Source organism: Entelurus aequoreus, linkage group LG06 (genome assembly GCF_033978785.1).
Source record: "Entelurus aequoreus isolate RoL-2023_Sb linkage group LG06, RoL_Eaeq_v1.1, whole genome shotgun sequence".
Classification (NCBI taxonomy): domain Eukaryota; kingdom Metazoa; phylum Chordata; class Actinopteri; order Syngnathiformes; family Syngnathidae; genus Entelurus; species Entelurus aequoreus.
This window is the reverse complement of record NC_084736.1, coordinates 84885852-84908144: the sequence shown is the minus strand read 5'-3', so window position 1 is coordinate 84908144 and position 22293 is coordinate 84885852. Positions and strand designations below refer to the sequence as shown.

At 40.2% G+C, this 22293-nt stretch overlaps 1 protein-coding gene across 2 annotated transcripts in view; it reads left to right on the top strand.

The window, feature by feature from the left end:
• The window catches only part of LOC133652694 (dedicator of cytokinesis protein 5-like), a 73395-nt gene extending 51383 nt beyond the window's left edge, over positions 1-22012 (top strand). Inside the window, exons 18-51 of one of the 2 annotated variants that reach the window (XM_062051706.1) lie at positions 82-262; positions 1731-1828; positions 1947-2036; positions 2142-2242; positions 2362-2496; positions 2560-2671; positions 2942-3012; positions 3147-3253; positions 3401-3537; positions 3981-4076; positions 4716-4814; positions 5926-6096; positions 6179-6279; positions 7169-7227; positions 7459-7613; positions 7953-8038; positions 8260-8416; positions 8524-8564; positions 8626-8716; positions 8797-8916; positions 10486-10575; positions 11039-11143; positions 11513-11654; positions 13185-13266; positions 13343-13427; positions 13576-13662; positions 13753-13929; positions 15104-15187; positions 15265-15402; positions 15615-15775; positions 20447-20591; positions 20713-20863; positions 21043-21161; positions 21270-22012. In XM_062051706.1, coding sequence (XP_061907690.1) covers positions 82-262; positions 1731-1828; positions 1947-2036; positions 2142-2242; positions 2362-2496; positions 2560-2671; positions 2942-3012; positions 3147-3253; positions 3401-3537; positions 3981-4076; positions 4716-4814; positions 5926-6096; positions 6179-6279; positions 7169-7227; positions 7459-7613; positions 7953-8038; positions 8260-8416; positions 8524-8564; positions 8626-8716; positions 8797-8916; positions 10486-10575; positions 11039-11143; positions 11513-11654; positions 13185-13266; positions 13343-13427; positions 13576-13662; positions 13753-13929; positions 15104-15187; positions 15265-15402; positions 15615-15775; positions 20447-20591; positions 20713-20863; positions 21043-21161; positions 21270-21371 — 3876 coding nt within the window. In that variant the 3' untranslated portion in view covers positions 21372-22012. Of the gene's footprint in view, positions 1-81; positions 263-1730; positions 1829-1946; positions 2037-2141; positions 2243-2361; positions 2497-2559; positions 2672-2941; positions 3013-3146; positions 3254-3400; positions 3538-3980; positions 4077-4715; positions 4815-5925; positions 6097-6178; positions 6280-7168; positions 7228-7458; positions 7614-7952; positions 8039-8259; positions 8417-8523; positions 8565-8625; positions 8717-8796; positions 8917-10485; positions 10576-11038; positions 11144-11512; positions 11655-13184; positions 13267-13342; positions 13428-13575; positions 13663-13752; positions 13930-15103; positions 15188-15264; positions 15403-15614; positions 15800-20443; positions 20592-20712; positions 20864-21042; positions 21162-21269 lie in introns of both variants that reach the window. The other variant, XM_062051705.1, reaches the window with a different exon arrangement.
• Positions 22013-22293: the final 281 nt, after the last annotated feature.

Below are 22293 nucleotides of genomic sequence, written 5' to 3'. Positions count from 1 at the left end.
CATGAGACCTACCAATCTACAACTTCATATGCATTGATTTGGATGGATTAAGACTCATCCCCTATTTGATTAATTTCTTAGGTGGATGTGAAAAAGACAGAAGATGCAAAAGTATATCTGACCTTGCCAGGGACCTGGGCTGAAGTAGAAGAAAAGGAGAAGCAAATGGGGAAGCAGTTCCACCATTCTGGAGTGATCACTGTCACTAAGGACAGCTTCCAGATTGCCACGCTTACCTGCTCTACTAAACTCACCCAGAATGGTAATATGGCATATTGTTTAAAACCATCACCTGGATATTCATTTCAAATGTCTGACGTCCACAAGTCATTTTGGAGATGAAACAGCGTCTAAAATGGATAGAGAGACACAGTCTGCCACATTGCCTTCAAATGAGTTGAGCTGTTCTCTGATGCTGTGGACAGGTTGATATTATTTAATGTATGCTTAATGATTTTAGAGGTACTGTCATTTGCATTCCAAGGGGGAAAAAACACTCTGACCTATGCTCCCTATATATTTGACTTGTCTTGTCCCATTAGGGGTCGCTACCTTTGCATCTTCCCCTGTCAATCCTACTACTTGCATCTAGAAACTTCCTATCTGGTCTTCACCTTCTTCTCCTCCCTTGCAGCCCCATATCTGGCATCGTTTTATCTATGTAATCCTCCCTTCCCACATAGTCAAAAGCATCTCAGGCTGGGCTCTAACTTTGTCTCCCAGACATAATTGCGTGGGCTGTTCCTCTGATCTGCTTGTTTCTAATCCTGTCCATCCTCGTTACTCCAAACCAAAATGCAAGCAGCTTCAGCTCTACCACCTCTTTTGGTTAGATACTGGTCTCACTAGGGGTTGCACGACTTCTCATTTTTTTAATGTTGACTACTCAATGATGATGTCATTCATATTTTTCCCCATCATAAATAAAAACATAGGAGGAGGGAAAGTTTTACGTTTATTCACTGACAACAGACAAGCTGTGCACATAAATCACAGACAATGGCAGGAATATCAACAACAACTCTTAAATCAGCTTTAACATCAACTTGACATACACCCTGCCCTCAATTCCACCGAGTGTGTGTCCGTCACGGCTCGTTCAAATACGACTGATAATTCTGCTGCTGCTTTCCACTGGCAATGTGTCAACATCCACAATTGCACTGCTTGTCCAAACATTTTACCTCCATGCTCAAGAGCTCTTTGAAGAAATTAATAATGTTTCCATTTTACCGAATCTCAGCAGTTTTGCAATTATACGGGTAGAGCGGAACAAGGAGTACAACTTTAGCCAGTTGATTCCATGGTCATTGTTATGTTACTTAGCCATGTTAAAAGCACTGTGGTGTAATGCACTGCGCTTAATTGCAAACAGCTTGTTTGTCAGGGACCACGTAGCAGGCAGAAACTTGTGTCACATAGCAGGCAGAACCTTGTGTCACATAGCAGGCAGAACCTTGTGTCACAGCCACAACGAGTTGCAAATGCACTCCGTGGGCTACTTCTCCCACATCCATGCAAAATAAAATGTTGTGTACTGCCAAAACCACGTGATTAGTGTCATTCTGGCTCTTAAAGTTGACTAGTCTGTGCAACCCCGAGGTCTAACTGGCCCCCTGTAACTCTTTCCCCAAATGACAGATACTCTTTTGTCACAAATAAACTTTCCCTTTACAGTATATTAATCCATATACTTCTATATTTTAACTGACATCTTTAATAATCTTTAGTGGATCTACTCGGCCTGTTGAACTGGAGATCTAACCCCAAAGATCTTGAGCAGATCTTACAGAGGCTGATGGAGGTCGAAGGGGGGGAGATAGTCAAAGTGAGTGCTCTGCACTGCAAATGTCACACTTAATATTGATATTAGATATATTTGTGTGCCATTTTTATATTACTTTATATTTGATGCCACTTTTATAATACGTTTATTTTATTCACAGTTTCTTCAGGACACGCTTGATGCTCTGTTCAACATCATGATGGACACCTCAGAAAAAGATACCTATGACACTCTGGTGTTCAACGCTTTGGTTAGTTTTTGCTATAGTTCTTAACATCAATGATGAGATACCACTTGTTCATAGAGTGGATGTTCCTTGATTGAGCTCATGTGAGAATCTCTTTGGTTTCTTTAGGTTTTCATTATCACACTTATTGGCGACATCAAATTCCAGCACTTTAACCCTGTCCTTGAGACCTACATTAACAAGCATTTCAGTGCTACTTTGGCGTACATGTGAGTCTCTCCCACCTTCATTTGTCTGCAACATCACACTCTGTTTTCTTCTGATCTTATCCACCACATACTTTATTGTGTGATTACCAGCAGAACTGAAGTCAGGCATGTTTTTTCAGGAAACTAACTCGAGTGCTCAACTACTATGTGGGTCATGCAGAGGAGTCTGCCTTGACTGAGAATCTCTATACAGCACTGAAGGCTCTTAAGTATTTGTTCAGGTTTATTGTCCAGTCTCGCATCCTCTACCTAAGGTAGGTAGGTGATGACCAACTTTGTCTCGTAAGAATACCTTGTGATGTAGTCCGTCTTGGCAGGTTCTATGGCAACAGTGAAGACGGGGACGCCTTCTTCAACTCAATTCGCTCTCTTTTCCTGTCATTCAACGCTCTCATGGACAGACCACTTGATGAGGGAGTGAAAATAAAGGTCGGATATGTAATTGACAGGTTTTTTTCCACTCATCCAACCTTCAATTAAAAGCTAGAACGTATTTCACTATGCATGCAGGGAGAAAGTAGCTTACATTAAATGCAGTCATAAAATATGATTTATCAAGTTATTAAATGGTTTTACAAGTTATATGCACAATATCATTGTCAGCAAGTTGAGGAAAAGCTGTACTTAATGAAGTCCTTCATAGTTTACTGTTTATATTATCGTGCTATGACTTGATCACAACGACTCATTGTTTTTCAGGGGGCAATATTGAAATACCTCCCCAGCATTATTAATGACATCCAATCTGTGTTTGATCCTGTGGAACTAAGGTAATTCTCTAGAGGGGTTGCACTGCTAGAAATTACATATTTTTATTTCCAAGCAGATGAGTTTACTTTTGTCAACGAGATGTTATGAGTCTAATGTAACAACACATGTGGTTGCTCGCACTTTCTTCTTCCAGCATTCTGCTTTCAAAGTTCATCGAGAGCATTCCTGACTCTCAGCTTGTGCGTCAGAAGCTGGGCTGCATGTGCAAAATAGTGGAGAGTGACCTTTTCATGCAGCCAGGTAGGAGTTTTAAAGCTGGAAGCCACATAATGGCATTTCACACAAAATGGAATGCAAACGCGCTCACATACAACTTTGTCACATCTCCTCTAGGGAATAGAAATGTGTCATTCTGTGACCACTTTTCCTCTCCTTTTGTTCCCACAGATTGTCGAGATGTGCTGCTGCCTCTCGTCGCTGACCAGCTGAGCGGGCAGCTGGATGATCACTCCAGTAAGCCTGACTACGAGGCCTGTGTCCACTTGCTTAGCACGGTGTTGGACATTTTGGATCGCAAGGATGTGGTAATTGGTCATATTAACACAGATCAAAGTAGTGCAATTTCAGAAGCATCTTGTTAAAACAAGATGACATGCATACAGGGCCAAGGTTTATACATATACAGATAGAAGGTGAATGGCTATATAGTAAAAATGTTGCAGAGCCAGTGCAGCATGGTGGGGATTTTCCCCAAATATTTACTCTAATTCAGCCTTAATGCTGTTGAATATGTAAAAACAATCTTTTCTTCCTATTGTTTGACTACTGAAAGACAAACATTTGCACATACACACATATTCTGCGTCTACTGTCAGTACACCATTTTCAGAGGGAATTACAGTTTCTAGCTTATGTTGTGATCTTGTAATGATTATTTTCCACTCTTGTCTGACTGCTAGGCAAATTAGTACTTGCGCTTAACTAATATGCCTTAGCAAAAAAAGCCTATATGTATGTGTCTCTGCAGGGTCCAACCAGAGGGCATGTTCAGCTGATAATGGAGCGGCTTCTTCGCAGGGTTAATCGCAGTGTCATCAGCATGGACAGGTCCTCCCTCCTCATTGTAAGTACCGTGTATGTAGACAATAAGGTCATGTGTGGAATATAGAAAATCATAAATACTGTATAATTCCACCTGGGAAAAAAGTAGCTTCAAATTAAATCAATGACATTCTTAGCCATAACGAGTGTATGTAAGCATTTCAAAACTGTACCGGCAAAACAAAAATAAATACATTATTGTGTAAAAGTCCATTCATATCAGCAACTGAACGTCAAATGTGAAACTAATATGTGACAAACTTATTACATGCAAAGTGGGATATGTTAAGCCTTTATTTCTTTTGTTTTTGATAATGATAATAAAATTTTCTGAGATTTTCAATTCCTGGTTTTAATGAGCTGTAAGCCACAATCATCAGCATTGTATCAAAAGAAGGCTTGAAATATCTTGAGTTGCATTTTATGAGCTATTTCATATATTAGTTTCACTTTGTAAATCTAATTACTGGAATACACCAACCTTTGCACAATATTACATTTTTTTTTGTTTTATCTGTATTTGCTGGAAGGAAAACAAAGGGAAAGGGAACAACATATTTAAATGGTTTACATTTGCCAGAATACAAAATACAACAGGTGCCTTAAATGTTATGTGTTGGTGCTTTGCTGTGAATTAATTTCAGTAATATCTCTTTGGCAGGGTCACTATTTAGCCTGCATGACGGCTATCCTGAAGCAGATGGACGACATGCATTATGCACACTATATCAGCACCTTTAAAACCAGACAGGACATTGTGGTAAGTATTCTGCTCGTGAGCTACAACTACAGCTCTTACCACTGACTTCCACAGGATGCAGAACGCCAGCAAAACGTAACCGCCATCAGCCGTCGACAATCACCACCGCCGTTCTGTTGCGGCTGCGCCGTGCAGCGAAATAGTGTAGACTTTAATAAGATATTGCGAATCCACGCATAATCATGTGATTAAGTAAACACTGCAGCTTTGCTGTCCATCAATACTCACAAATGGGCACGTCTGTGACGGCATTGACTTGACTTCACTCGTGAAAAAGTTTTGCCTTGCAGAACGACACCTTTTTGTTTTTTTCAAGCAACAACACAACAGCAACACCTTACCTAGCAAGCGTTGTACACACACACACACACACACACACACACACACACACACACACACACACACACACACACACACACACACACACACACACACACACACACACACACAACTCCCACGAACCCCGCTCCTGCTTCCCCGACCCCACTATCACCCTGCATTTGACACATGCGCACATAGCTGCTAGGGATATGCCTGTATAGTATTCTTTAATTTTGGACCTCCAGAATCAGGATTTGGGTCAGCAGTGTGAAATTCCGTCTGAAAACCTTTGACAAGTTTACTTCATGTCTGTCCCCGCCCATCAGGACGTTTCAGAGTGTAAAATACAATTTGCCTTGGAAATAAAAACGGATAATTTATTTTGTCCAACACAGGCAAATTTTAGCTGTATTGATCCAGCGAGTTGCAGCGACTGGCAAAAATAGAAGCTTTGAGTATATTTATCGCATGGATCCGGAACGACAACGCCATGGCGTTGGAAATGGACACATTAACTTGAACAAAAACGGTCGGAGCCGTCACGCATCCTGTGCAAATCAGGCGTCACTGAAACAACTGCACATTAAAAGACTTTATTCCAGGCCATTTGCTCCACCTTTCTAGATAGTCAAAATGTTCATAGCAATGTCGTGAAGAGGATGCCCGTGCGTCTTTATCACAGTAAACCATCAAAACATGATTGCTCCTTGACAGGCACCAATGCCAACTTTTGGATCTAACATATTTCTCAGATCGTAGCACACTTAGAATGATTTTGCTTTGATCTCAGGACTTCCTCATGGAGACATTCATCATGTTTAAGGACCTCATGGGGAAAGTCTTTCCTGCTGACTGGATGATCATGAACCTGGTCCAGATGCAGGTCTTTCTGAGGGCCATCAGCCAGTACTCTGATGTCCTCAACATGTATTTTTTAGACCAGGCACATTTTCAACTACAGGTGTGTTTTGCCTTTGACAATGTTGCTTGGTTTGCATTCAAACATCATGTTCATTTTGTGACAATGATTTTAAATTTCACAGCTTTGGAATAACTACTTTCATCTGACGGTGGCATTCCTCACTCATAAGACACTTCAACTGGAATCTTTCTCCCAAGAGAAACGCAACAAGATCTTGAACAAGTAAGATCTTTGTATTCATTTTTGTAACTCATGCCAGCTAGTTTTGCTGTGCGATACTAAGTTGTGTAAAGCTCACTCACTCCTTGACACCTTAAGGACACAAAGTTGACAGCCCCTGGCTTTAAGCTCATTTGCTAGCACTGCTCGACTTAACCCTCAATTAGTGGAGATTACATGCACAACACAATCGAAATGTTGTCCATCCACTATTGTAGTTTCCTAATGAAGCCTTAGCTTGACGCTCCTCTACTTTCTCCTGCTCTGATTGCTGCGGCAACAAACAAAACTCCTCTTCGTTTTGTATCATTTACTTGTGAACTCAATCATTCAAAAACGTAAAACAATAACGACGTGGGAACAAATGAATGGCAAAATGAAGCAAGTTTGTTACAGTTAAAAAGACTTAGAAAAAGTAAGAGTAAGGTCAAAAAACTGTGTGGCTGGATTCCACCATACCTGACTGCCATTACCCATAATACATTGTGTCCAAACCATGTTACCACACAGATCCTTCCGCCATATATGCAATTAAACAGTTACGTAATCATCACCGTATTAATGCAGTATAAAATAGTACGTCATCAAATTATTCAGACAAATGTAATAATTACAAATAAAGTGTACCTTATAATTTTTCCAAGCATGCAATATATACATTTTTGTATTATTTAAATAAAGTAAATAGTCCCCTTTTGGCTGAATAAATATAAATCACCTTCCATAAAATGTAAATAAACTTCAACATCATGTAGGCTCCTACAGGCACAAAGTACTCATTGAGAACAGACTCATTCAAATCCAAGCAATACGTCTTGTATTTTTTGGTTTGAAAAATGTAACCATGATGAAATTGCAAACAGCTCCTTTAACTGATTGACATTTGCTACAGATATGGCGATATGAGGAAAGCAGTGGGTTTCAAGATGAGAGACATGTGGCACAATCTTGGTGAGTATTTAGGACCACCTCAGTGTTGTTAATCATACATGTTTGTGAAAATGCTCATTTTATTCCAGCCAGTAATGCAGGCAACATTTGTTATTGTTCTGTTTCGCTGTGCTCTTTTGTTTGCTGCATTATCAGATTGTCCTATGCTTGTTGGTGGATGAAGATGCAGTTTATTGCCTTCTCAAATCACACTGTTATCCTTCTGAGTGGTAATCCTTTGTTGTCTTGCAGGCCCCCATAAAATGAAGTTCATCCCAGCCATGGTCGGACCCATTTTGGAGGTCACTCTTGTGCCTGAGCCAGAGCTGAGGAAGGCCACCATTCCCATTTTCTTCGATATGATGCAGTGTGAGCACAATTTCAGCCCTGGGCGCACATTTGAAACGGTACAATCCCCAATGTTATGCACTGTGGTGTTTTGTTGCACTACCACAGTTGTTTGACGCATCATTTGTGCTGTATTTTATTGTAAGCCTTTTTTGTTTTTGCCTGGCAGCTCTTTCCTATACAATCTATTTAGGAAAATAATGTTTAAAGTTAGAAATAGTCAAACTGTATGGGTTCAGGATGCGTCAAGTGGCTGACACTTGAATATGTAGACCTACAATCATCAATCAAAAGATCATTGTGTTGATTTAGTTCAGAGAAGTACAGAAAACAAAAATATTTACCCAGATTGAAGAAAACATAATTACTATAGCATAATACCATGTTTTTCTTTTCAGTTTGAAAATGAACTCATAACAAAACTGGATCAAGAGGTTGAAGGAGGACGAGGAGACGAACAATACAAAGTCCTGCTGGAAAAGACGTAATTCTTAGCCTTCCTTTCTCCTGATATACAAACGTTGAATTTTTGGAGCAAATGATACGTTAATTGACATAGAATTAGTTAGAAACTTCAGCCAATTGCCTTATTTTGAGAATAACTGGGAATGTTAAATAATGAATTGCTTTGTCAGCTGGAGAACAGCTTTGACCAACTCCTTTACAGATGGAGACTGTGTGGTGAAAGAGTGTTTGTACCTGCAGGTTACTGGAGCACTGCAGACGCCACAGATATCTGTCTCAGTCAGGTGAGGAGCTGGCACTGCTGCTGAGCAGCCTGCTGGAAAATCTTCTGGCATACCGCACCATCACACATGATGAAAGTCCTGAGCATCGAATGAGCTGTACTGTCAATGTGTTGGTACGTCCTGTTCCTATATGCTCACTACACCATTTGTGTTTGTAGTCAATCAATTATACCTTCAAACAGACATCTGAGACATGTAACTAATGTATTCTCCACTTTAGAACTTCTACAAGGAAAAGAAGAGGGAGGACATTTATATCCGGTGAGTCAGGCATCTGAATGTTGTACTGAATGTGCGTTACTCATGTGTTTGTCATGACCAGGTACTTGTACAAGCTGCGGGATTTACACCTGGACTGTGAGAACTACACAGAGGCTGCCTACACTCTGCTGCTACATGCTGAATTACTGGAGGTCCGCAACACACTCAAATGTTACTTTTGACATGCTAGGATGCTGCCTTTTATTTACACTTGCTGTTCATTCTGAGCCAGTGGTCTGATAAAGCCTGTGCAGCTCACCTGATCCCTCGAGACGGAAAGCATGTGTGGACGCAACAGGAACTGAAAGAACGGCTCTTCCAGGAGATCATATGTTACCTGGACAAAGGCAAGGTGTGTATTCCCATTTTTGCTCAGGTCTCGAATGAATTATTGCAAGCAGTCCTCAGAAAGATGCTTGGAAATTGGGGGTGACAACAACTGCATTTTCTCTCCTTAGAGGCTGTCACTGTCCTCTTAATATTTGCACATTTTGTAACTCGCTGTCCGCAGGTATATCTTGGATATATTAAATCACGTCCACATTGCAGGCATGCTGCTTCCGCTCCAGACAATCCTGTGCGAGTTGCTTACGTCATCACAAGATCCGCTTTCGGCAGTGCTTTTTCAGTGACCGTCTTTTTTCAGTGGCCAAATTTTGGGTGTATCACTCGTCAATAGTGTGCAAATAATAGGTTAAATATATCCATTTATATATTATATTACTGTAACGACCTCAGTGTTTCCCATAAACTGTCAAGATACCTGTGGCGGTGGGGGCGTGGCTATGGGCGTGGTCACCATGACATCATCGAGTAATTTGCATAATTTACTACAATGATATGATTTTCTCTGAAAAGGCTCAAAAAATGTATACTTACTAATTAATAATAACAGTTTTGTTTTAAACGTCCATCCATCCATCCATTTTACAATATAATTACAACACTTTATGTACATATTTATATACAGATTTGAACAATAAGTTATTCACTGAAATATATTTATTAATTGTGGTTCTTACAAAAAATATATCTTATAAAATATAAAAGCTAAGATGTCTCTTAAAGCTCTGCCCCTTTAATTAGTGCATACTAAATAATTTAACTTTAGCCTACTACTACAGCCATATTATTTACCAGCAACATAAAGTGAAACAGAGGCAGAGGTGTCCTGCCACAGTCAGTAACAAATAAACAGAAAACAGTAGTGGTCAAATACAAATAAGGCAACAAGAGAAGTATCCTACACTTCCCTTTTGTAAAGCAAATGTGAACAGCCTATATGGGCATCTACATCAACTATATGATTTGCTTGAGAAGCTAGAAAGGACCGCCACAAATAAATGAATGTGTGGGAAACACTGGACCTGCTGGTGTTGATGTTTGTGTTTGTTTTTATATGTGCGTAGTTCCCATGGTCGTGAAAGTTACGATTGGCAATAATAGTTAAAAAGAGCACCGGACCTCAGGCGGCGGCCAGTCCACTTAAGAGATTTTGTTGTCAAAGGACTTTAAAAAGGGGGGATAGTATCACAACCTGCTGGTGTTGATGTTAGTGTTTTTGTGTGGTAATGTTCAGAGTTCCCATGTTTGTCTCCGTACCATGCCTGGAAGGTGATTGGCGTAGAATGAGGAATTATTGTTGTGTCTTAGAGTAAAAGACAAAGATAGACATGTGATGGAATTGAGTTTATGTTAGCATAAGATTGGCAATAAGAGTAAAAAAATAGGGGCGGACTTTGTGTGACTTCTTCTGAATGCTACTTTCATTTGTTTTCACGTTAAAAAAAAAAAAACATTTTTGAAGGTGTGGCGGCTTTTATTTGCTGTGGCAATTATATGTAGGGGAAACCCTGCAAAGCTCTGCGTGGTGCGCTTGTGTTTATGCCTCCTTTGAACTGACTTATGCACATGATCTTAGATGTGGGAGAAGGCCATTGAGCTCGGCAAGCAGCTGGCCAAGATGCACGAGAGCCACATGTTTGACTTCATGGAGCTCAGCCAGCTGCTGGTAAGAAGCATGCGCTTTATAATTCAACCCTGAACTAAATAGCAGCACACCAAAGGATTATTTCACGCAACATCCCAAAAAGTAAAGATACATTTCAAATGTTCTCTCATGTGCTGTAAAATATGCTTAATGAATGAGAGCAGAAATGTGTCAAGCTGCCAAAGGCTGAGTGCAATTAGTTTAAAAAAAAAAAAAAAGATAAATGTGTGTTTGTCTACAAATGCAAGTTGAATTTAAATGTATCTTGAAAAACTAGGTTGCAAACTTCTCATGTTTAGTACTTAACTGTAATAGGCCCCCTGCTGTGTGTTTGTATAACAAGCAAAATGAATCGCATGTAACTGTGTTGTTTTCATAATCGTTATCGACAGTAACCGTTTGTAAATCATTTTATTCTGTCAACACATACCAATGATAGACAGCAACAGATACTATGTCAACATTTTGTTTAAATCTCTTGCAGAAAAAACAAGCAGAGTTCTATGAACAAATAATGAATGCCATGCGACCACAACCAGAATACTTTGCAGTGGGCTATTATGGTCTTGGATTCCCTTCTTTCCTCAGGGTAAGAACTGACTGCTTATTTCATTAAATGAAGTAAATCTCCTTTTCCAATGAACTAGCTCTCTGAAACATTTGTAAAGATATGCAGTAATGCTATTTTTATGTCAACACCTTTTTGATGGTGCAATAGCAAAGTAACAACAACTTACTATATTCAAGCTTTTGCATAAACACACTAAAAATAATGTATTTTAATCTCTTAACAAGGTGAGACAATATCTTGGTTTATTCTTTTAATTAGCAACAAAAAAAACAATCATTTTTTTGACACATTCAAGAAACTTGTTTGACACAACTCCAGATACAAGAAGGGATACTACCGTAGTTGAAAGTATGTGATTATGTTCAAAATTGACATTTTGTGTTCCAGAACAAGATGTTCATATACAGAGGCAAAGAGTACGAGTGGCTTGAAGACTTCAGTTTAAAGCTGCTCTCTCAGTTCCCAAATGCTGCTCGGATGACCAGCACAGCGCCTCCTGGAGACAACATCAGCAACTCTCCCGCACAACGTATCCTCCAATCACCTTATTTTAATGTATCCTCCAATCACCTCCTTATTTTAATGTATCCTCCAATCACCTCCTTATTTTAATGTATCCCCCAATTACCTCCTTATTTTAATGTATCCTCCAATCACCTCTTTATTTTAATGTATCCTCCAATTACCTCCTTATTTTAATGTATCCTCCAATCACCTCCTTATTTTAATGTATCCTCCAATTACCTCCTTATTTTAATATATCCTCCAATCACCTCCTTATTTTTGGAACATTACATTTTGAGCTGGATGTGTTGTAAATTAGTATGAAGTTTTGTAAAACACTTTTTAGGGCAAGACAAAATGTTAGTTTTTTTATTTTCTTTTTAAATACGCTAGTATTTTGTTTGTAATCCTTTCCAATATTTTTTTTGTAATCCGTTCCAAAAAGTTTGACGAAAACCAAATGGTGTTCCCATAAAAAAAATCATGTAAATCCAAACAGACTGTCATAGAGATCAAAAATAGTAACACAAAATATATTTTATAGGCGATAATTATAGTTTTACATGCAGCAAAATATCTAAAAATAATGAATTAAAAAGGTAAAATTCTCTTTGACCTTTTTATTGAAGACTGCAAAAGAGAGCCCCAAGGACACCACCTTCGTACTTTATGACAAGTTTTTCTTCTAGTGATGCATTCTTTATTAACTCCCCTTTGTGGTGTCGTGCCATGTTTTATGGGCTTTTGTCAAAAATAACTTTCTTTATAATGGGAAAATGTAAAACATGCAATATTTCTAAAAAAATAAGTTGAGAGTGGAATATTTGAAGTTGGGTAACTACAGCTTTGAATAAATCAATCATTCATGACAACTTTCATTTTGCTGCAGTAGACAATTAGACAAATATATTATTTTTACAGTGCTTACTGAGTTAGAATGAGAGGGAAAGACATGGTTGAGTTTGTTCACAGAAGTAAAGATCATTTCTATTGCATTTCAGCCGTTTAATGGCAGTTTAAGCTCATCAAAGCTCTGAAAATTGTGCATTGTTTTTTGATGTCATCTGGTGGTAACATGATGCAATTACACAGCAAAACAATATTTTCTTTTTTTTTAATTGGCAAGAATGAGGTTGATTTTCATAGATAAACCATAGTAATATACCAAGAAAACCCTTCAAACTGAACAATCATATCACATAATCACAGGTAATGCCCTAGTTTGTTCGGCCGGCGCAATGTTTTGTCATACCATAAGCAAAAAGGTACCGGTATACAAAAACTAGGGAACATTTCTGGCAACATTTTGGCAAAATGGAATCTTGAGAAGTGATCATTGTGCCACTGTATTGTTCTTAGGATTGTTTCGTCAAGTACACGTTATCTCATATGTTGATGTGGGGGAAACTGAAAAGATATGAATTGCCATCAAACTTCTCAATTCTGTGGATGCAAACTTACATTCACACAGTCACCAAATTAAGAAGAAAAAAAATAGTTTGATTTAACTTCTCCATCAGAGTATTTCTTTTCTTTATCCTTATCTGAACTTTAGACATCCAGTGCTTTACAGTCAAGCCGGTGCTTGTTGTCCCACAGCAGTTTAAAGACAAGGGGGTTCCAGAGCAAATATTAAAGTGAATAACAGAACCATCAGACATCCTGAGATTTATAATTCTATCAGCCAGACTCACAAATTATTTTTTCTTGCAGTTATTACCGAACCAATGAAGTGGACCAATTCCAGTACTCTCGGCCCTTCAGAAAGGGTGAAAAGGATCCAGACAATGAGTTTGCAGTGAGGGGCTTTTAATATTCTTGACAGATTAAAGATCATATCTGTAATCTCACCACCATAAATTCCTCCAAATGTATAAGCATCCTTGTGTTATGTGGCTGTAACTCAATTTTCTTTATATTTTCTTGTCATGAATGGATCCCTGCAGACCATGTGGATTGAGAGAAGCACTTATTTTACTGCCTATCACTTCCCAGGGATTCTGAAATGGTTTGAAGTCAAATCTGTCTCAGTGGTAAGAAGCAGCGTTGTTATGTTTTTTCTATTCAAAGCCTAGCATTAATCTAACTCTTCTTCATTCTGATAAACAACCTTCTCTTTGCAGGAAGAGATCAGTCCGCTGCAGAATGCCATCGAGACCATGGAGATGGCCAATGAAAAGCTGAGTAACCTGGTCCAACAACAAGCCTGCGACCGCTCCTTGTCCATCAACCCATTGTCCATGATGCTCAGCGGCATTGTTGACCCTGCCGTCATGGGCGGCTTCTCCAACTATGAGAAGGTCTTCTACAGCGACACACTGTTGGGATTTTAGCTGCATGTAGGATCAGACTCTCTATGAAAATAATTGAGTTGGGAAATGATTTGACGCGGTTAGTGTGCCAAATTACACACCTAACAAGTAATGAAGCTTGCCTGTTCAGTTATTGGATCAAGATGTCTGCACAGCACCTAAAGGCCCTTTTATGCGTCTATATAATGTCTATTTTCATATAGATTTTATGATAAATTATATGCAATTAATCAATAATGCAGTTAACATTTTGCTCAATGTCAGTGTTTCCAAAAGGACTGCATTCTGTTTGGTGTCATTTTCTAATTTGCATAATTGGCCTTTTGCAAAAAAGTGAGTAAAAACAAAAAAAGGAGAAGAAATATGTTTAGAACTACAAATCAACCTTCAATTCTTTTTGCTTTTTTTTTTAAATTTCCAAACAAGATGCAGTCGCTTCTGTGTACTTTCAGTCGTGGGAAGTGTCCACAGCAGCACTCGCGGTTACTGCTTTCTTGTCAGAGTTAAGTCTCTTAATTAGATCTGTTGTTAATTGCTTTTTTTTTCTAGAGGGGGTCTAATTAACCCGCTAAAAATAGCAAAGTTGCTGAGTCAGCAACATTGATCCTTCTTGCTCTCTTCTTATTCTCTGGCGCATAACGAGGTAGAGGTGGGAAAAATGATCGATTATTTGACGTTTCCCGATTGAAACGTGGACGATTGTGAATCCGTGGACAGATGTCTAAATATTGATTGTTTGTTAAATGAACTAAAGTTGTCCCTCGCCACGTCGTGCTTCAAACATTGCTGCTTTGCCACACCGCAGAGTTTTATAAAAAAAAAGCTAATTCTACAATTTATTAAGAAGTTTCAAGTAGAAAATGGCTAAATCAAGTAAAAGTATTAATAGTACAGTAGTGTGGACCACTAGAGGAGAGCAAATCAATCAGTATTGTGGTCACTGATTGGCTCAGCCTCAGGAAGACTTACTATATTGAATTATAAGGTGACTAAAGGGTTATTGAATGTCTAGAGACAAAAAACATGCATCATCCTATACAAATATACTTGATGTGTATGTTTAACTAATACAAATAGAGACCATCAGTTCTTGCTCTGTTTACAAAGGTGATCATTTAAAGTGTTCATGTGAAAAATGCTTGAAAATATCTGTCCTCTGTAGGCATTTTTCACTGACACCTACATCCACGAGCACCCGGGAGACCGCGAACGTATTGATTCCCTTAAACACCTTATCGCCCTGCAGGTAAATCTGTGCACCCCAGTTTTGTTGGCAAAAGCTCAACATTGCGTAACTCTTCAAGTGCCTGTCTTCCCTTTCAGATCCCTCTCTTGGCAGATGGTATCCGCATCCACGGGGAGAAGACGACCGAGCAGCTGAAGCCCTTACACAACCGTCTGGTTACTTGTTTCCAGGACCTTCGGGAGAAAGTGGAGAAGCATTACGGCGTCATAACCTTGGTGCGTTGCCAAGTGCAAACTCAATTTAAAGGAAGAAAGTGCCAACTTAAGCCTTTGGCCTCCTTCACTTCCTCCCGCATTCAAAGCAGAGTGTACATTATATTAGTCCAGGCTAATAAATTGTAGCTGCTCCTTTGTGGCTGGCGTCTGTCATTGTGTGCCTCCCCTGCATGGATTCTCTAATGATGCTTAATCCTATTTGTGTGTCCCAGCCCTGCTCTCTCACTGAGAGGAAGAAGAGTCGCGTAGGCTCTGTTGTGATGCCCTACATCCTGTCCTCCACACTGCGTCGCATGTCCACTGTCTCAACCCTCTCCAGCGCCTCCAGTGGCTCTGCATCATCCGACGGACATTCCTACATTTCCTCCCAAGAGTTAGTCCCGCTCCTTTTGTCCAAGTTTGTTGTAGTTTGCTTTGTGCTCCTTTGACTCTACTCTCCCATCTGCGCTGAGGTCTTTTTTAGGCACTTAAAGTTATGCACCTTCGTCTTGTTTGTGTAAGTTAGGCAAAAATGCTTAAAGGGGAGCGATTATGCAAAAGCAACGAGTCCGCCATAAACTCAATCTTTTTTTCTGTGCTCTTGTTGTGGGGCAGACTGGCTCGTACATGCAACCTTCGCTGTTGCCATTTCTAATACAAAGTAACCCATAGTTGGGACTTCTATCAGTCAGTTGACTCCGTATAGAAGCGCAACAAACTACAACATGAGACGGTCAGAAAGCAGCTTGTAGACAGTCTGTAAAACATCATCTGAACAAAGAACCACCATCACATGTTATGTAAACCACAAGGAAGTCTTTTAAATGTAGAAAGAAAATATCATAATATGACCCTTTAAGTCGTGGAAAGTGAACCAATTAGGCGGATGACACCTTTTTTTTGGTTGTGGTAAAGTCATGAAGCTTGGAGTTGTACTACCACTTGTGAATGTCATTGACGTTCATGAAAAAGATCACTTTGAATGTGAAAAGGCGTTCTAAATGTACGCGGTGCTTGTCACATGAACATGTGTCACCATGGTGATGTAGTGTGTGTCTGCACGCTACAAAAACTACTAAATGTGTGTTTATGTGTGGGAGTTTGGCAGTTTAATATCACCTGTCAAAAAACAAATTGAATCCATTAATAGGTGCTACATGATATTTGTATTTTGACTAAATAGTCATGGTTTAATGATCACGGTCCAGATACGTCTGTTAGTACCAGGATGTTCAAACATGACCATGAAAAGCTCAGTCATTCACAAACAAGGACGGGGCGAGGGTCACCACTTTGTCAACAAATGCCTGAGCAAATTGTTTAAGAACAACATTTCTCAACCAGCTATTGCAAGGAATTTAGGGATTTCACCATCTACACTCCGTAATATCATCAAAAGGTTCAGAGAATCTGGCGAAATCACTACATGTAAGCGGCAAGGCTGAAAACCCACATTGAATGCCCGTGACCTTGGATCCCTCAGGCGGTACTGCATCAAAAAGCGACATCAGTGTGTAAAGGATATCACCACATGGAACACTTCAGAAAACCACTGTCAGTAACTACAGTTGGTCGCTACATCTGTAAGTGCAAGTTAAAACTCTACTATGCAAAGCCAAATACATTTATCAACAACACCCAGAAACATCGCCGGCTTCGCTGGGCCCGAGCTCATCTAAGATGGACTGATACAAAGTGGAAAAGTGTTCTGTGGTCTGACGAGTCCACATTTCAAATTGTTTTTGGAAATATTCGACATCGTGTCATCCGGACCAAAGGGGAAGCGAACCATCCAGACTGTTATCAACGCAAAGTTCAAAAGCCAGCATGTGTGATGGTATGGGGGTGTATTAGTGGCCAAGACATGGGTAACTTACACATCTGTGAAGGCACCATTAATGCTGAGAGGTACATACGCTTTTGGAGCAACATGTGTTGTTATCATGGACGCCCCTGCTTATTTCAGCAAGACAATGCCGCATTATGAAGCCTAAAATACCACAAAAGAGACCCCGGACTGTTGAACAACTTAAGCTGTACATCAAGCAAGAATGGGAAAGAATTCCACTTCAAAAATGTGTCTCCTCACTTCCCAAACCTTTACTGAGTGTTGTTAAAAGGAAAGGCCATGTAACACAGTGGTAAAAATGCCTTTTTTGCAATGTGTTGCTGCCAAAAAAAAAAAAAAAAAAAGTATCTCAGTGTGAACATGAAATATCTTGTCTTTGCAGTCTATTCAATTGAATATAAGTTGAAAAGGATTTGTTGTATTCTCTTTTTATTGAGCATTTACACAAGGTGACAACTTCATTGCTTCTGTAGAAGTGGCAACAGCGGGTGATGCATGTGCATGTACGAGCCATTCTCAAGCTCTTTGGGTAAATCTCTACCATACATGAAGATATCTGCTGACCTTATGTGTTGGAAAAACCTCACATGTTGTGCAAGTTTCAAATGGCTCGTTTGGAGGAATTGAGGAGATTGTTTTATAAATATTGAGGAGATTGTTTTATAAATATCTCAGCTATGCCTCCAGTTTGTTTTCAACTTTTTGGGACTTCTGCAGATGCCAAACACATAAAACATGTACCAATAGGTAAGAAAAGCTGGTTTTGCGTAACAAGTCCCGTTTAAGATGAGGGAGAGAATGCTGTGCAGCAATTTAAGTGAGACTAGACTTACGTTGTCTAGACGTACACACAGTGAGACTAGACTTATGTTGTCTAGACGTACACACAGTGAGACTAGACTTATGTTGTCTAGACGTACACACAGTGAGACTAGACTTATGTCGTCTAGACGTACACACAGTGAGACTAGACTTATGTTGTCTAGACGTACACACAGTGAGACTAGACTTATGTTGTCTAGACGTACACACAGTGAGACTAGACTTATGTCGTCTAGACGTACACACAGTGAGACTAGACTTATGTTGTCTAGACGTACACACAGTGAGACTAGACTTATGTCGTCTGGACGTACACACAGTGAGACTAGACTTATGTTGTCTAGACGTACACACAGTGAGACTAGACTTATGTTGTCTGGACGTACACACGGTGAGACTAGACTTATGTCGTCTAGACGTACACACAGTGAGACTAGACTTATGTCGTCTAGACGTACACACAGTGAGACTAGACTTATGTTGTCTAGACGTACACACAGTGAGACTAGACTTATGTTGTCTAGACGTACACACAGTGAGACTAGACTTATGTCGTCTAGACGTACACACAGTGAGACTAGACTTATGTTGTCTAGACGTACACACGGTAAGACTAGACTTATGTCGTCCGGACGTACACACAGTGAGACTAGACTTATGTCGTCTGGACGTACACACAGTGAGACTAGACTTATGTTGTCTAGACGTACACACAGTGAGACTAGACTTATGTTGTCTAGACGTACACACAGTGAGACTAGACTTATGTTGTCTAGACGTACACACAGTGAGACTAGACTTATGTCGTCTGGACGTACACACAGTGAGACTAGACTTATGTTGTCTAGACGTACACACGGTGAGACTAGACTTATGTTGTCTGGACGTACACACAGTGAGACTAGACTTATGTCGTCTAGACGTACACACAGTGAGACTAGACTTATGTCGTCTAGACGTACACACAGTGAGACTAGACTTATGTCGTCTAGACGTACACACAGTGAGACTAGACTTATGTTGTCTAGACGTACACACAGTGAGACTAGACTTATGTTGTCTGGACGTACACACAGTGAGACTAGACTTATGTTGTCTAGACGTACACACAGTGAGACTAGACTTATGTTGTCTAGACGTACACACAGTGAGACTAGACTTATGTTGTCTAGACGTACACACAGTGAGACTAGACTTATGTTGTCTAGACGTACACACAGTGAGACTAGACTTATGTTGTCTAGACGTACACACAGTGAGACTAGACTTATGTCGTCTAGACGTACACACAGTGAGACTAGACTTATGTTGTCTAGACGTACACACAGTGAGACTAGACTTATGTTGTCTAGACGTACACACAGTGAGACTAGACTTATGTCGTCTAGACGTACACACAGTGAGACTAGACTTATGTTGTCTAGACGTACACACAGTGAGACTAGACTTATGTTGTCTGGACGTACACACAGTGAGACTAGACTTATGTTGTCTAGACGTACACACAGTGAGACTAGACTTATGTTGTCTAGACGTACACACAGTGAGACTAGACTTATGTTGTCTAGACGTACACACAGTGAGACTAGACTTATGTTGTCTAGACGTACACACAGTGAGACTAGACTTATGTTGTCTAGACGTACACACAGTTAGACTAGACTTATGTTGTCTAGACGTACAGTATCACCATAAATGACCGCCATAACCACAACACCAGGGGGAGCTCCACTAACCACGTTAAACCCAGATTCCGAACTAACAAAGGTCTTAACTCATTCTCTTTCTATGCCACATCAATGTGCAATGCGCTCCCAACAGGTATAAAAGAAAGGGCATCTCTATCCTCCTTCAAAAGCGCAATAAAAGTTCACCTCCAGGCAGCTACAACCCTAAACTAACACCCTCCCCGGATTGCTAATAATCAAATGTAAACAATCAAATGCAGATACTTTTTCTTATGCCTTCTGATCTCTCTCTCTCTCTCTCTCTCTCTCTCTCTCTCTCTCTCTCTCTCTCTCTCTCTCTCTCTCTCTCTCTCTATGTCCACTACTTGATGTCCATATCCTACCCCCCCCCCCCCCCCTCCACACCCCAGATTGTAAATAATGTAAATAATTCAATGTGATTATCTTGTGTGATGACTGTATTATGATGATAGTATATATGATAGTATATATCTGTATCACGAATCAATTTAAGTGGACCCCGACTTAAACAAGTTGAAAAACTTATTGGGGTGTTACCATTTAGTGGTCAATTGTACGGAATATGTACTTCACTGTGCAACCTACTAATAAAAGTCTCAATCAATCAATCAATCAATGAAAACCACACCTCCTCTATGTATTGTTCATCCTCATCTGTTTGTCTGTCCCTGTCATTCACAAGCAGTTCCTTGTTGTCCCGCCCCAGCGATCGCAGGACTTCACTTTTGTGCCGCTCAGAGGAGGACAACAGGATTGGGAGAAAGAACAGGAAAGAGTGGAGCGTGAGCAAGTCTCAGGTCCTGCTGGAGAGACCGTCGGATGGAGATGAGGTGAGCATGTTAAATATTCATCAACCAATAGCAGCCTCATATTAGCTTATTTTTATCCAGCTGTGAATTGGGACTAGCTCCATTTGCCTTTTTCACTCTTTGCTGCACACTTTCATTTCAGACCCCTGCTGAGAAGCAGCAAAGACCCAAGAGTTTACAATTAGGAGACAGACGGCTCACGCTGTCCTTATTCCAGGGCGTGTCCTCCCAGCTCAGCCTGTCCAACCCCCTCAGCCCTCTACCTGCGTCTCCTCACACTCCTCGCAGCTCAAGTATGGAACACACAACAGCAGAACACAAACACCGCATGTCTTCATTGGACTGTCTTTATTCCCCGCACTCTGACCACAACCTTGTGGAAGCACATTCTGCCCAGAAGCTCAAATTAGAGCTCACACCTCCACAGACGCACGCCGTCTGGAAGGATTTGATTTCTTCTCTTATGTGGTAGGTTTCTCATCACTTCTCAGTGACAACGATGCCAACGCCACGGACACCCCAGGGACGCCTCCACCTATGCCGCCAAAGAAGCATCCGCACGAGATTGACAACGCCGGCTTCCCTTCAGAGGTGGATCTGCTCAGATAAAATGCCATCCCACCCGCTAATGCATATTTAATGGCATATAAACACTGAAATATTCAGAAATATAACAGCAGTTTCTCCTTCTCCTTGCAGTTCACTCCTCCGCTGCCAATGAAAGTTGATAGCAAGCCGCCGCCGCCGCCTCCAAAAACACGGAAGTCCATGTTCCCCTCGTATGAGCACAGCCCCCAGTAGGGCCGCACACACCTTTTATTTGTCAGACGCCACAGGTAACAAGAGATGCAGGATCATCTGAGTCACGTATTTACATTTGGTTTTCCTGTGCCGCTCAGAGACATTTTTATATTCCTCGAGGCCAGATTTGATGGCAACAATTTTCATAGCATAAAGAAAAAAAAGCTTGACGCTGCTTAACAGCATTCCATATTTTATATTGATGAAGCTAAAGTGTGTTCTTCACAATGATCAAAAGCAGGGACTACATTGGACATACAGCCGTTAGTTATGGTGTCCAATGGCGGTGTGGGTGTTGGGATACAATCCTTTTATATTTCAGAGACACTGGATGGCATTTTTGAATGTGATGCACATGTTTTCTTCTTTGTTTGTGATGTAGATACTGTAACTGCTTTGCCTCCTAATAGCATCATGTTGATGTGCATTGGAGGGAAGATATTTGCTCAAAGGAATAGATTGACATTTCTATCAATAGATTCAACCTCAGACAAACGACAACTAGAGAGGAAATACTGAATGTAATATTTCTCAAGATGTGATCTTTGAAACTCAACTCAATGAAATCCTTTATTAGGCGACATCAGTTACTACAAACCCCGTTTCCATATGAGTTGGGAAATGGTGTTAGATGTAAATATAAACAGAATACAATGATTTGCAAATCCTTTTCAAGCCATATTCAGTTGAATATGCTACAAAGACAACATATTTCATGTTCAAACTCATAAACTTTATTTTTTTTTTGCAAATAATAATGAACTTAGAATTTCGTGGCTGCAACACGTGCCAAAGTAGTTGGGAAAGGGCATGTTCACCACTGTGTTACATGGCCTTTCCTTTTAACAACACTCAGTAAAGGTTTGGGAAGTGAGGAGACACATTTTTGAAGTGGAATTCTTTCCCATTCTTGCTTGATGTA